A 12,650-nucleotide genomic window follows, 5' to 3' on the forward strand; every position below is an offset into this window, starting at 1 on the left:
TTACCTCCTTGCTAGGGGAAGCTGTCCCTTATCCGTCGTGATCCTCGTGCTACCATTGATCCCACTTATGAGAAGTGGGAACATGATGATGCCCTTATCTGTACTCTCCTCTGGTAGAGTATGACTACTCATATTGCGGGTACCATGATGTACCTTCTAACTTCCCGATAGATTTGGGATCATATTGCTGTCTTCTATTCTTGGGTGGGCAACGTAGCCCACATCTGTGCCACCTATTCACAGTGGATGCATCTTTCGCGTGGTGACACTCCTCTTTCTACCTATTATATTCAATTTGTTTCCCATTGCCATATGCCGCTTACTATTGATCTGACTACGCTGCCCAACAACGTGATCAACTTTGTATTGTTCACTTCCTCGAGACTTTGGGCCCCGAGTTCCTACATCTTCGACATCAGATATATGGCTATGCCACTATGCCTTCCCTTCAGGAGGTTTATTTGTGTGCCCAATAGTGTCTTCTTGGTGATTCTGTGCCGACTCCTTCTGTTGATAGTATTGCGACAACGACATATGGAGTGGGTGATCGTGCTGCCCGTGGTGGAGGCACCTTTGCTATTTTATGTCCTCATCATGACCCTTTCCCTCTCACTCCTCGGATCTTTGGTTGTGTGTGCTTTGTACACAACCTTGGTCTTGGTCCTAGTCTGGATAAGTTGGATCCTAGATTTGAACGATATATCTTCCTGGGTTACTCTCTGACCCAGAAAGGTTCTCGTTGCTACAGCCCTCGTTTGTGTCAGTCCTTTGTCTCGGTAGATGTCACTTTCTTTGAGACCGAGTCTTACTTTCTCAACCATCAGGATGATACACCCCTCCCCTGATTCGGATCTTCCTCTACCTATTCCATCTCCTCCCTCACTGATGCCTGAGATTGTTTCCGTTTGCGATATTTCTTCTCCCTTATAGGTACCTGCTTGTCCACCGCCAGTAACTAGGAAGACCTATCAGCACCGACTGAAATCTGCAGCTCATCCCTCTCCGGCAGCGCCATCGCCCGCTCAACAGGAGATCTCTCCTTCCATTTCAGAGATACTTGTCGATTCTCCTATTGCTTCTCGTACTTGTTCTCGTAGTACTGCTCATCCTATCTCTTCTGTTGTTTCATATGATTCTCTCACGCCTGTTTTTCATAGTTTTGTGTCTTCCTTGTCCTCTGTTTCTTTGCCACATTCATTTCCTGCGGCAATCGATCACCCAGGGTGGCGGGCAACAATGGATCTCGAGATGGAGGCCCTTCAGGCCGATTAGACTTGGCACTTAGTACCTCTTCCTTCCGTTGCTCGTCCTGTTGGCTATCGTTGGGTTTACACGGTTAAATACTTACCTGATGGGACTGTTGAGCGCCTTAAGGCGTGTTTGGTTGCCAATGGCTATGCTCAAACCTTTGGTGTGGACTATGGTGAGACTTTTTCTCCGATTGCGAAGATACCTTCTGTTCGTGTTCTTCTGTCTCTTGCTGTCAACCATGGATGGCCTCTACATCAGTTAGATGTCAAGAATGCCTTCTTTCATGGTGAGCTCACGGAGGAGGTGTACATGGAGCAACCTCTTGGGTATGTTGCTCAAAGGAGATGTCCTCCATATGTCGATTGAAGGAATCAATCTACGACCTCATACAGTCCCCTAGAGCATGGTTTAGGAGGTTTAGTGATGCTATCATGCGCTTTGGCATGAAGCAATGTGCAGTTGATCACTCTGTCTTTAGCTATCAGTCTGCAGGTGGTTGTGTACTATTGATAGTCTATGTTGATGACATCATCATTACTGGTAGTGATTCAGTGGGGATCCAGAAATTGAAGAACTTGCAAAAAGAGTTCTCTGCCAAAGATTTAGGCCATCTTAGATACTTCCTTAGCATTGAGGTAACGTATTCCATGAGGGGGATCTCCCTCTCACAGAGGAAATATATCAGGGACTTACTTGAGGAAATAGGTTATATTGGAGTGAAACTTGCCTCAATTCCCATGGACCCAAATGTGAGATTACTTCCCGAAGAGGGAGACTTATTGGATGACCCTGACAGATATAGGAGGTTGGTTGGTAAACTTATATATCTTACAGCCACTCACCCAAACATCTCCTTTGCTGTTGGTGTTGTCAGCCAACATATAAGCTCACCTCATGCTTCACACTGGGCAGCATTTCTTCAGATTCTTCGGTACTTGAAAAGTGCTCCAGGTAGAGGTTTGTTGTTCAAAAAGTACGGACATCAGAAGATAGAAGGGTACACAAATGCAGATTGGGCAGGATCTCCAGCTGATAGGAGATCTACCACAGGATATTGCGTGTTTGTGGGAGGTAACCTTGTGTCACGACGAAGTTAGAAGTAGGATGTTATCTCTAAATCTAGTGCCGGGGCTGAATATAGAGCCATGGCCCACACAAGTGGAGAGCTTATTTGGTTACGCTCTCTTTTCTCAAGATCGGTTTTCCTCCATCATCTCCTTCTCAGTTATATTGTGACAACAAGGTTGCGATTCACATTGCCATTTGCCACAAATCCGGGGACCAAATATATTGAGGTCGATTGCCACTTTATCCGGCATGTATGTATATGGCTAAGGGCATAATGATCATTTGTAACATTCTCTCTTTATATAAATACACAAGTGAGGCGGAGTTTTCCCTTACTCACTTTTCCTCTTCTCCATCCTTTCTCTAACAATCATTTTCTCTTTTTTATCTCAAGGTTAATGTAAGATATTTTATGATATCCTCTTTAACACTTCGGCATTCTGTACATATGAAAATATGATTTTTCATTTTTGGTGTTCCTCATTTTCACTTTCAAGATTAATTTTGTGACGTTGAAGTTGGAGTGTTCATCGATTATTTTGTGTCTTGTCTTTTGGTGATGTAGGTGTTCTGGATCTTGTTTTGAACTTCCCTGGCTATCATAGGTGGAAATTTACTGATGTGTTGAGAAATGTTCTCAAGATACTAGTTAGTCTTGCTTGGGCCGTTCTTCTTCCACTGTGCTACATCAATTCCTTATCAATTACCTCTATGGCAATGAAAGATTTGACAAAGGTGCTTCGCCAAGTAAAGGGTATACCGCCTTTGTATATCATGGCTGTGATAGTATACTTGCTTCCCAATTTACTAGCAGGAGTACTCTTTATATTTCCAATGCTTCGGCGATGGATTGAGAACTCGGATTGGCATATCATAAGGTTTCTTTTGTGGTGGTCACAGGTACTCTCTCTCTCTCTCTCTCTCTCTCTCTATTTTCCTTGCTCTACACGTATCTGTTTTCATGTAAACTCTGATTTCAATTGTTAACCAAATGAGCATGTTGTAGCATGAATTACTTGATCCGAAATGCTCATGAAATGAACTTCTGGGAGACATCTCTGAATTGGAGTGATGCTAATCTATCTGTTTGAGGAAATCTCTGGAAGAACAGAATTAGTTCAGTGATGTCATCTTGTGGACATTTTTGGAAACCCCTAGAAAATTGAAGTATTATCAGTGATGTCATCTTAGAAGGAAAATGGAACAATAATTGATGCATCTAATTGTTGAAAAAGTATTTCATATGTGTGTAAAGTAAATACTGTATTTGTACATTATTTGATATGAGTGTAAATTAAACACTTTTTTGTTCATTACTGATTACTGACCTTAATTTCAAACTCCAATGATGTTGGGTACTTTCTTCTTCATGTTCCAATGCAACCACTTAATTGAAAATTTGCACCTTTTGTTTTCCATACTTAAAATTTTTCTATCTTCAATCTTTACTTGTATTTTCTATGTTTTCTTTGATTTTGTGGATTGAATTACTGGTGTTTGCTATGAGGCCGATCCTTTATTATCCCCTGCTATTTGTGATGCCTGTTTGTATAAAATTCATTATATTTTTCATGGTCTAGCGGTTCAAATTGGGTAATTTATATAGGTGTTAACCATAGGTTCATAGCACAGACTGAGATTAGTTATTGAAATTGCACCAGCCATTATGGAAATTTTATAAACCTAACCTTTTATGCAAAATGTCCAGAAGTTTAATGTAACCTTAAATTAAAAACAAAAAAGGTAACACTTTATGAGTGGTTAATTTTAAAAATATAATGTAATTTCTCCTTTAAATTAATGAATATTTTAACAGTTCAAGGTTCTTGTCGTTATGATTATCCTGCCTTTAAATCTGTAAATAGGGAGAAGGAGAGAGTGAGTTTGTGAGGTGTGAAAGAGAAGAGAGAGAAAGATGTGGTCGTAGACGCTCTCTCCCATGATTTTATTATTAGGTGAATGAGTCTTCTACAAAATTACATAAAGTGCTACTGATAAGTGATAAATGTAAATCTCACTAATACCCCTTTAACCTAACATGCAAACACTAAGGTAAACACACCACTAACACTTTCCCTCAAGTTGGGAATAAGACAATCTTTTGACCCAATTCCACAAAATCCTGTAAAAAATTGTACGACCTAAAGGCTTGGTAAACACATCTACCAACCATCCATTGAGTGGACACAGTACGAATCAGCCATGTAGTCTCCTTCTTCCCGAGAAAGTGATAATCAACTTCTATAAATTTTGTACTCTAGTTGAACACTTAATTGGTGACATGAATAGCTTTCTGGTTATCACAATGAAGCACTGGTTGATCATAAAAATCCAATCTCTAACAGTGAAGTGCGAGTAGTATGAGCCATGGCCATATACTCAGCCGCAACACTCGATCTAGCCAAATCTAACTGTTTCATATTTTTCCATGTCTCCAAATTGCCTCCAACAAAAGTACAATAATGAGACGTAGACCTACGATTTAGAGGAGATTCTTCCCATCCCAATCAACATAAATAAATTACAGAACATGAAGATATCCAATCTTTCAAAAAAAAAAACATGAAGATATCCATGATTTGGGTAAAGAAGATCATAACCTAGAGAGCCTAGCCCTTCAAATCTATGTCACAAAATAACTCCGATATTTTCAAAATATCGCGTTTTTATCGCGACATTTTGATAAAACGACAAAATCCCGAACTAATCCCGAGATTTTCAAAATATAGCGATATTTTCGTTTTTATCATAAAATATCGCGATATTATCCTTATATTTTTACGATATTTTTATTTTATATTTTTTCTTTAATTTAATAATTTTATAAATTTTTATTATTTTTACCGTTCTTTCCCCTACATAAACACGAAAAAAATAAAAAAAATAAATATATCCCGAGATTTCCCTTGCCGAGAAATTCCCAAGAAGGACATTTGTGTCATAGCTTCAAATATCAAAGGATGCGATGAACAACCTCCATATGAGAATCAACATAAATGTATGAATTGGATGACCACTCTAACTTCGTATACTTTGACAATCTGAGTTATGGTGAGATGGCAACTTCACTGTAGGCTATAATCAATAGGTGTACTATTTCTTAATAGGTTTGGACATAGTTTATTTCAGATATAAAAATTCCTTTCTTAAACTGTGCCACCTCAAACCCCTAGAAATATTTAAGAGTTCCTAGATCTTTTGTAAATGGTCCTTTAACTGAATGATAGAATCATGATCACCCCGTATCAATACAATATCAATGTAAAAAGTTAAGAGAGTGGTCTACACTTCACTTTCTTAACAATGACAGAATTATCTTGCGCACTTCATAGAAAACCAACTTCCAATACAACCCTACTAATTTTGTCAAATTATTCTTTGGGGTATTGTTTCAATCTATAAATAGATTTCTTCAAGCAACATGTCTTTCCTTCTAAGCATGAAAAACCCAGTGGCACATCCATATATGCTTCTTTTTAGATAACCAAAACAATCTATAAATAGATTTCTTCAAGAAACATGCCTTTCCTTCTAAGCATGAAAAACCCGGTGGCACATCCATATACACTTCTTTTTAGATAACCATGCAAAGGGCATACTTGCCATCAAGTTGGTGGAAGTGCGCATCCGCGATCAACAGAAACTGATAGGATCACATGAATATAATTATCTTTGTAATTGGGTCAAACATCTCCAAGTAATCTACAACATATGTCTATCCACAGCACTTGGTTCCTAACCATGCTTTGTACCTTACAATAGTTCCGTCGGCTCCGAACTAACTGTCATTTTTTTAGGAGATCTGCCATCTCTTCTTACACTGCCTTCCTTCACTTTGATACCTGGACAAGGTTGCTTCTGGTCCACAATGGAGACAAATTACCACAAATTTGTCAAAAAAACGTCTTAAATGCCACGACTATGCTAAACTGATTCACAGCCCTCCATCAGAGCTCCATACTCTGACCTCACCGGGGTCTTTTTCAGCCTAGGGTATAGATATAATTGGAAAGTTACCTCCAAAATCTTCTAGTGAGAATGAATACATCTTGATGTCCACTGATTACTTCACCAAGTGGGTCGAAGCTCAATCTTATGCAAGTCTATTTTCGGCACTAGTGGCTAAATCCATCCACACCAACATTATCTGCAAATATGGCATATTGCATGAGCTGTTTTTTGATGGGCCCCACTTCAAGAAGGAAGTGGCTGCGCCAGGGGCAGGGCCAGGAATTTTCTGGAAGGGGGGCAAATTTGCTTGAGGGTGGGGGCCAAGAGGATGTCTGTTGTAGCATGTTAAGGGCCCACCGCTTTACACTACATTTCATATTTTGATGTAATGGGGCCCACTATTTACACCATGGGTGGGGTCCACTATTTTACACCCATGCATGGCATGGCCCAAGAATGCTAGTGATTTAATAAATTCCAAGCCCCCCTAAAATAAAATAAAATAGAATTGCTCTTTACTTTGAAAATTTCAATAATTCCTAAAATTTGACATGTTGCGCGTGAAGTACGATATTTTTTACAAAGGTACTATGAGAGGCCCACTTCATAGGATAGTCCAAATCGTTCATTTGTTCGGCTACGACGTAAATAGGCTACACCGTGTAAATCATCTCCACAGGATCATCCTAATCTTCCGATCTATAGAGGTTTCTATAATAGACAATCCAATGGACTACAAATTTACACATATATAAAATCTCACTGGGGTGCTAGCAAAAGGGGATTTCGTTTTGCAAGATAGAGATGAAATTCTTTGCTGTGACTCCTGCACAAAAGACAAGGCAGTGAACTCGTAGCCTCACAAAATGCAAAAATGCTCATCTCTTTTTTACTTTTGCCCTCAAACCTCATTAATATATGTACCTTTACTTTTGCCTTCTACCCTTCCTTTAATGCAGAAATTTCTTTTGGTACTTTGAAGTTTGTACTTGGTCAGAGAATAATAAAAAATAATTCTTTTGGTACTTTGTACTTGGTCAGAGAATAATAAAAAAAAAATAAAGACTTTAGTCGGTCAAGAAAGAAAGGGGAGGGCATTAGAGAGAGGGAGGGGTGCAATTGCCTATACTAAACTGGTACTCATGGAAAAATTTCAGAATCTTATGTGATGATTTCAAGATCAAGTCGCGCAATCCTTAGCCCTACTTAATATGGACAAAGAGTACAGATTTTGGAAAGATATGAACTGTAAGAAGCGAAGAATGATTACACACAAAGTTGTTGAGAGGATGGAGAGTGAAATTCCTCTTTCCTTGTAACAGTAGGTATTCCGGAATGGAAAGATGTTGAAAAGGGATTAAACATGAAAAGAGAAAGAAGTTGAAAGGAGATTAACATGAAAAGAGTGGTGCACAATTTCTCATCTCAAGATGGCTTTTATTAACATGAAACCATCTTAATCCACCGTGTGGAAGATCTCAAGCACCAAGTCCAAGAGAGAAAGGGGATCTGGCAACTAAAATGATTAGTGATGAGGGAGGCTAAGAGAAAATGCCAAAGAAGAAATGAGACGAAAAGAGGGAGAGAATTTGTGAGCTGTGAAAGAGAAGGGGAAGGGAGAAGTGCTCATAAACCCTCTTTTCCACGATTTTATTAAGCAAATGAGACTTCTATAAAATTATGTAAACGTCTCTCAGAAGTGATTAAATGCCAATCCCGTAAGTACCCTAACATGCTTTCAATCACACTTGCTACAGTGATCACCTTTAGTCTTATACCTTTTACGATCGTGTATCCCTTTGATTTCTCTCTATGCTTTGTCTACCTATGAACATGTTTCATTATTTCTTTTGGATGCATTAATTCACTTGTTATTTGCAGCCGAGAATTTATGTTGGTAGGGGAATGCATGAAAGTCAGTTTGCGCTTTTCAAGTAAGTACAGGAGTACTCGTACTCATACTTATAGTTTGAATATATGATCATAGTTTTCTTTTTATTTTATTTTTTTCCAAATTTACTTAATATCAAAAGTCTATTTCTTCTTCAGGTATACTCTGTTCTGGGTCTTGCTTCTTTCTTCCAAATTCGCTTTCAGCTATTATATCCAAGTAAATTTCTAATATATTGTTTTGGGTATAATCCCTGAGAATATTCTTGTGGAACAGGCGGTGATTCTGTTTGGTTTTATTTTTTTAATCTGTCGTACTTGCCAGATAAAACCTTTGGTGAAGCCGACGAAAGACATTATGAATGTTCGCCATGTTAAATACGCTTGGCACGAATTTTTCCCTGATGGTAGCCATCTATTTGTTTGTCTGTGATTTCCTGTATTTCTGTTCATATTTAATGTGTCTGTTCTTTTTTCTCAATGCAGCTAAGAACAATTTTGCTGCTGTTGTGTCACTCTGGGCACCTGTGGTCTTGGCATGTCTCAGTACTTAAACTGTTTTTTTTTTGTTTCATTTGAAATATCTAGAAGGTTTTGATATAAATGGTGAGAAGTTCATATATTTGACCTTGGCAAAGTATCTCATCTGAGTGGGCAAGTTTGTGCAGGTATATTTTATGGACACTCAAATATGGTATGCAATTTTCTCAACATTGTATGGTGGTGTTTCTGGAGCTTTTGATCGTCTTGGAGAGGTAAATAAGTTCTGATGGATTTGTTTTTAGTTGCAATACAGGAGCTGCACAATTAACATTTATTTTTGAAGCTAGGCATACATTCTGCTACAGTGACAACTTTTACATGGTATGTCGCATTCACTAGGGTTAATACTGATACTTTAGGTTCAATATTTTGTAAATTAGTTTATGGTCAGGGGCTATAATATTTTCTAAAAAGATAAGTTCTTCCATGTAGTTTCATATTTTAGGTGTGTCAGAAAATCTTAGGCTGTTGGAATTTAATTTTTCAACCTAGTGGGCATAGTTCCTGACACTTAATTAGTGGATGTCCATGTCAAGTAGTATACTGTTACTGACTTAGATTGTGGAGTACTGAGGTCTTAGTTTTTCAAAGGGTTCAGTCTCTAATTTTGACTAATTGACACTTCTAGAACCCTACGCGGTGATTAATGTTGGATCTCATGAAGCCTAAATTTATTTTTCAACCGTTATGCATTAGGGATATGCAAAAAAAATTAGCTTACCGAGGTCCATTTTCTCTTTGGGTATTAGTTTTCGGGACCTTTGATTCCGACTGCTTGGAGGCAAAATGTCAAAGCTTTATGGGACCACTGCATTTGGACCATTACATGCTGGAATAGGAACTCTGAATGAAATCTATATTTTCCAATAATGTTTAGTACTTCTTTATGGGACCATGCCCTTATTGCCTTTCGAAGTCCACAGATGGATTTTTGGAGATGACAAACATGTGACAAATATTAACATCTATTAGTGTGTAGTGCTACATGTGGCTCGCCCATATGCTTAAATTGTAGTGAATTAGGGGTTGAAATGCGGAATTCATCTTTGGGGATTATTGGGTGGAACCAAGTCAAATGCACAGCATAGTGTTACTAGTTGACTAATGGGTTTAACTCTACATCACAACTGAGGACTAGAACTTTGGTTTTGGAATATTGGGTATTATAGGCAATAAGATGAAGGAACTTCTACTATGGCCCTGCTAGATGAGATTCTATGTGAGACTAGAATGACCAGGGGGGATATTTTTTTCTTATTGATATCTATTTTTTAAATATTAACATCTAGAGCCTTAGTTGTGATGTAAACAACTAATTTCGTTATGCATTATCAGGGATTCACTCCTATTTAATTAAATATTAAAAAAATACTAACTAAAGAGTGTAAACAATACAACCTTAAGAGCGTAATACCAACCGAGTGTAGCACCAACAACTACTACTCACCTTCCAATTGGTGGGTAGTGAATGTGAATCACTCCCAATGTCTTTGATCATATTGAATCTATCTTTAACCAAATACATTGTGAGGGTAGTTGATTGATGCACTTCTACACCCTGGGCTTTTGGATAATGTAACTTCCGTTAGGTGCTCGACTTTCATATGGTAGGCCTTAGACGTCTTGTGCAAGTAAGCTTACCTGCACACGTTTGCAAAAACAGGGTGGGGTCCCACATTATTTGGGGGTCCAAAGCATTCATTTGGAAGGCCCTTCCATGGATAGGGTGTGGCCCAAAAATCAGCCCCATTGGATCATCCTAACCCTGCCATTTGTGGAGGGGAAAAATGGGCAGAAACATGGACACACAGTGTTTGTCCATTCCCCCCACCCCCACCTTTGATTGGGTTAGGACGATCCAATGGGGCTGATTTTTGGGCCACACCCTATCCATGTAAGGGCCTTCCAAATGAATGGTTTTGATCCCCCCAAAAATGTGGCCCCCTCCCTATTTTTGCAAACGTGTGCAGGTAACTTACGTGCACACATTTGCAGGAACCCTTTCCTCGTATGTGTGTGTGTGTGTCTATATATATATATATATATATATATATGAGGAAAAGGATTGTACGCTTGAGTGTACCAAGCTTATGGCACGCTCGAGTGCCCAATCACATATTGGCCCACTTTGTTAGGATGATCCAAAGCATTCATTTGAAAGGCCGTATCATAGATAGGGTGTGTACCAAAAATCAGCTCCATAGGATCATCCTAACCCATCCATTTGTGGAGGCAAAATGGACAGACCACAAATCTGCCCATTTTTGCCATCCACTTTTGGAGGGGTTAGGATGATTCAATGGAGCTGATTTTTGGTACACACCCATCTATGATAGGGCCTTGCAAATGAATCCTTTAGATCACCACAAAAAATGTGGGACCCATGTGATTGGGGCACTCGAGCGTACCATAAGCTTGGTACGCTCAAGCGTACAATGCTTTTCCTCTCTCTCTCTCTCTCTCTCTCTCTATATATATATATATATATATATACATATATATATATATATATATATATAGGAAAAGGATTGTACGCTCGACCGTACCTAAAGTTAGGTACGGTAGAGTGCCAAATCACATGGGTCCCCCATTTTTGGTGGGCATCTAAACCATTCATTTGCAAGGCCCCATCATAGATAGGGTGCATACCAAAAATCAGCACCATTGAATCATCCTAACCCCTCCAAAATTGGAGGGCAAAATGGGCAGATTTGTGGACAAACACTGTCTGTCCATTTTGGCCTCCACAAATGGATGGGTTAGGATGATCCTATGGAGCTGATTTTTGGTATGCACCCTATCTATGATGGGGCCTTGCAAATGAATGGTTTAGATGCCCACCAAAAATGTGGGACCCATGTGATTTGGCACTCTACCGTACCTAACTTTAGGTACGGTCGAGCGTACAATCCTCATATATTATATATATATATATATATATGAGAAAACGGTTTCTACACACTAATGTAGATAAGTTATCTACACACTAGCTTAAAATACAGTGGGGGCCCACATTATTTGGGTGATCCAAAGCATTCATTTGATGGGCCCTCACATAGATAGGGTGTGCCCAAAAAATCAGCTTCATAGGATCATCCTAACCCTTCGAACCGTGGAGGCAAAAAATGGACAAATTGTGAAGGTTTATACACATCGATTTTACCTCCACAAATCGTAGCGTTGGGATGATCCTATGGAGCTGATTTTTTGTGGACACCCTATCTATGTGAGGGCCAATCGAATGAATGGTTTGGATCACCCAAACAATATGCCCTCCACTGTATTTTAAGCTAGTGTGTAGATAACTTATCTACAATTGTGTGTAGATAACTTATCTACAATTGTGTGTAGAAACCGTTTTCTCATATCTCTCTCTCTCTCTCTCTCTCTCTCTCTTTATATATATATATATATATATATATATATATATATATATATATATATATGAGGAATAAGATTGTGCACTCGAGCGCACCAAGCTTAGGTGCGCTCGAGGGCCCAAAACTCATGTGGGCCCACATTGTTAGGATGATCCAAAGCATTTATTTGAAAGGCCCTTACATAGATAGGGTGTGTACAAAAAATTAGCTCCATAAGATCATCTTAACCCATCCAAAAGTGGAGGGCAAAATGGACAGACACCGTTTGCCACAAATCTGCCCATTTTTGCCCTCCACTTTTGCAGGGGTTAGGATGATCCAATGGAGCTGATTTTTTGTACGCACCCTATCGATGATGGAGCCTTGCAAATGAATGGTTTTGATCACCACAAAAAATGTGGGACCCGTGTGTTTGGGCCCTCGAGCGCATAAAACCTTATATGCGCTCGACCGCACACTCCTTTTGCTCTCTCTCTCTGTCTCTCTGTCTCTGTCTCTCTCTCTCTCTCTTTATATATATATATATATATATATATATATATATATATATGAGGAAATGGTTTGTGA

General features: G+C 39.0%; 1 protein-coding gene across 1 annotated transcript in view; it reads left to right on the forward strand.

The window, feature by feature from the left end:
• Positions 1–12,650, forward strand: part of LOC143846975 (callose synthase 5-like) — a 35,904-nt gene that overhangs the window by 9,214 nt on the left and 14,040 nt on the right. Inside the window, exons 15-20 of the mRNA XM_077355614.1 lie at positions 2,885–3,219; positions 8,152–8,204; positions 8,320–8,380; positions 8,486–8,567; positions 8,647–8,696; positions 8,829–8,915. Of these exons, the coding sequence (XP_077211729.1) occupies positions 2,885–3,219; positions 8,152–8,204; positions 8,320–8,380; positions 8,486–8,567; positions 8,647–8,696; positions 8,829–8,915 (668 nt within the window). The remainder of the gene's footprint in view (positions 1–2,884; positions 3,220–8,151; positions 8,205–8,319; positions 8,381–8,485; positions 8,568–8,646; positions 8,697–8,828; positions 8,916–12,650) is intronic.

Source organism: Tasmannia lanceolata, unplaced genomic scaffold, assembly GCF_043159265.1.
Source record: "Tasmannia lanceolata isolate RefF3 unplaced genomic scaffold, GAP_Taslan_0.1 ptg000003l, whole genome shotgun sequence".
In the NCBI taxonomy this organism is placed as follows: Eukaryota; Viridiplantae; Streptophyta; class Magnoliopsida; order Canellales; family Winteraceae; genus Tasmannia; species Tasmannia lanceolata.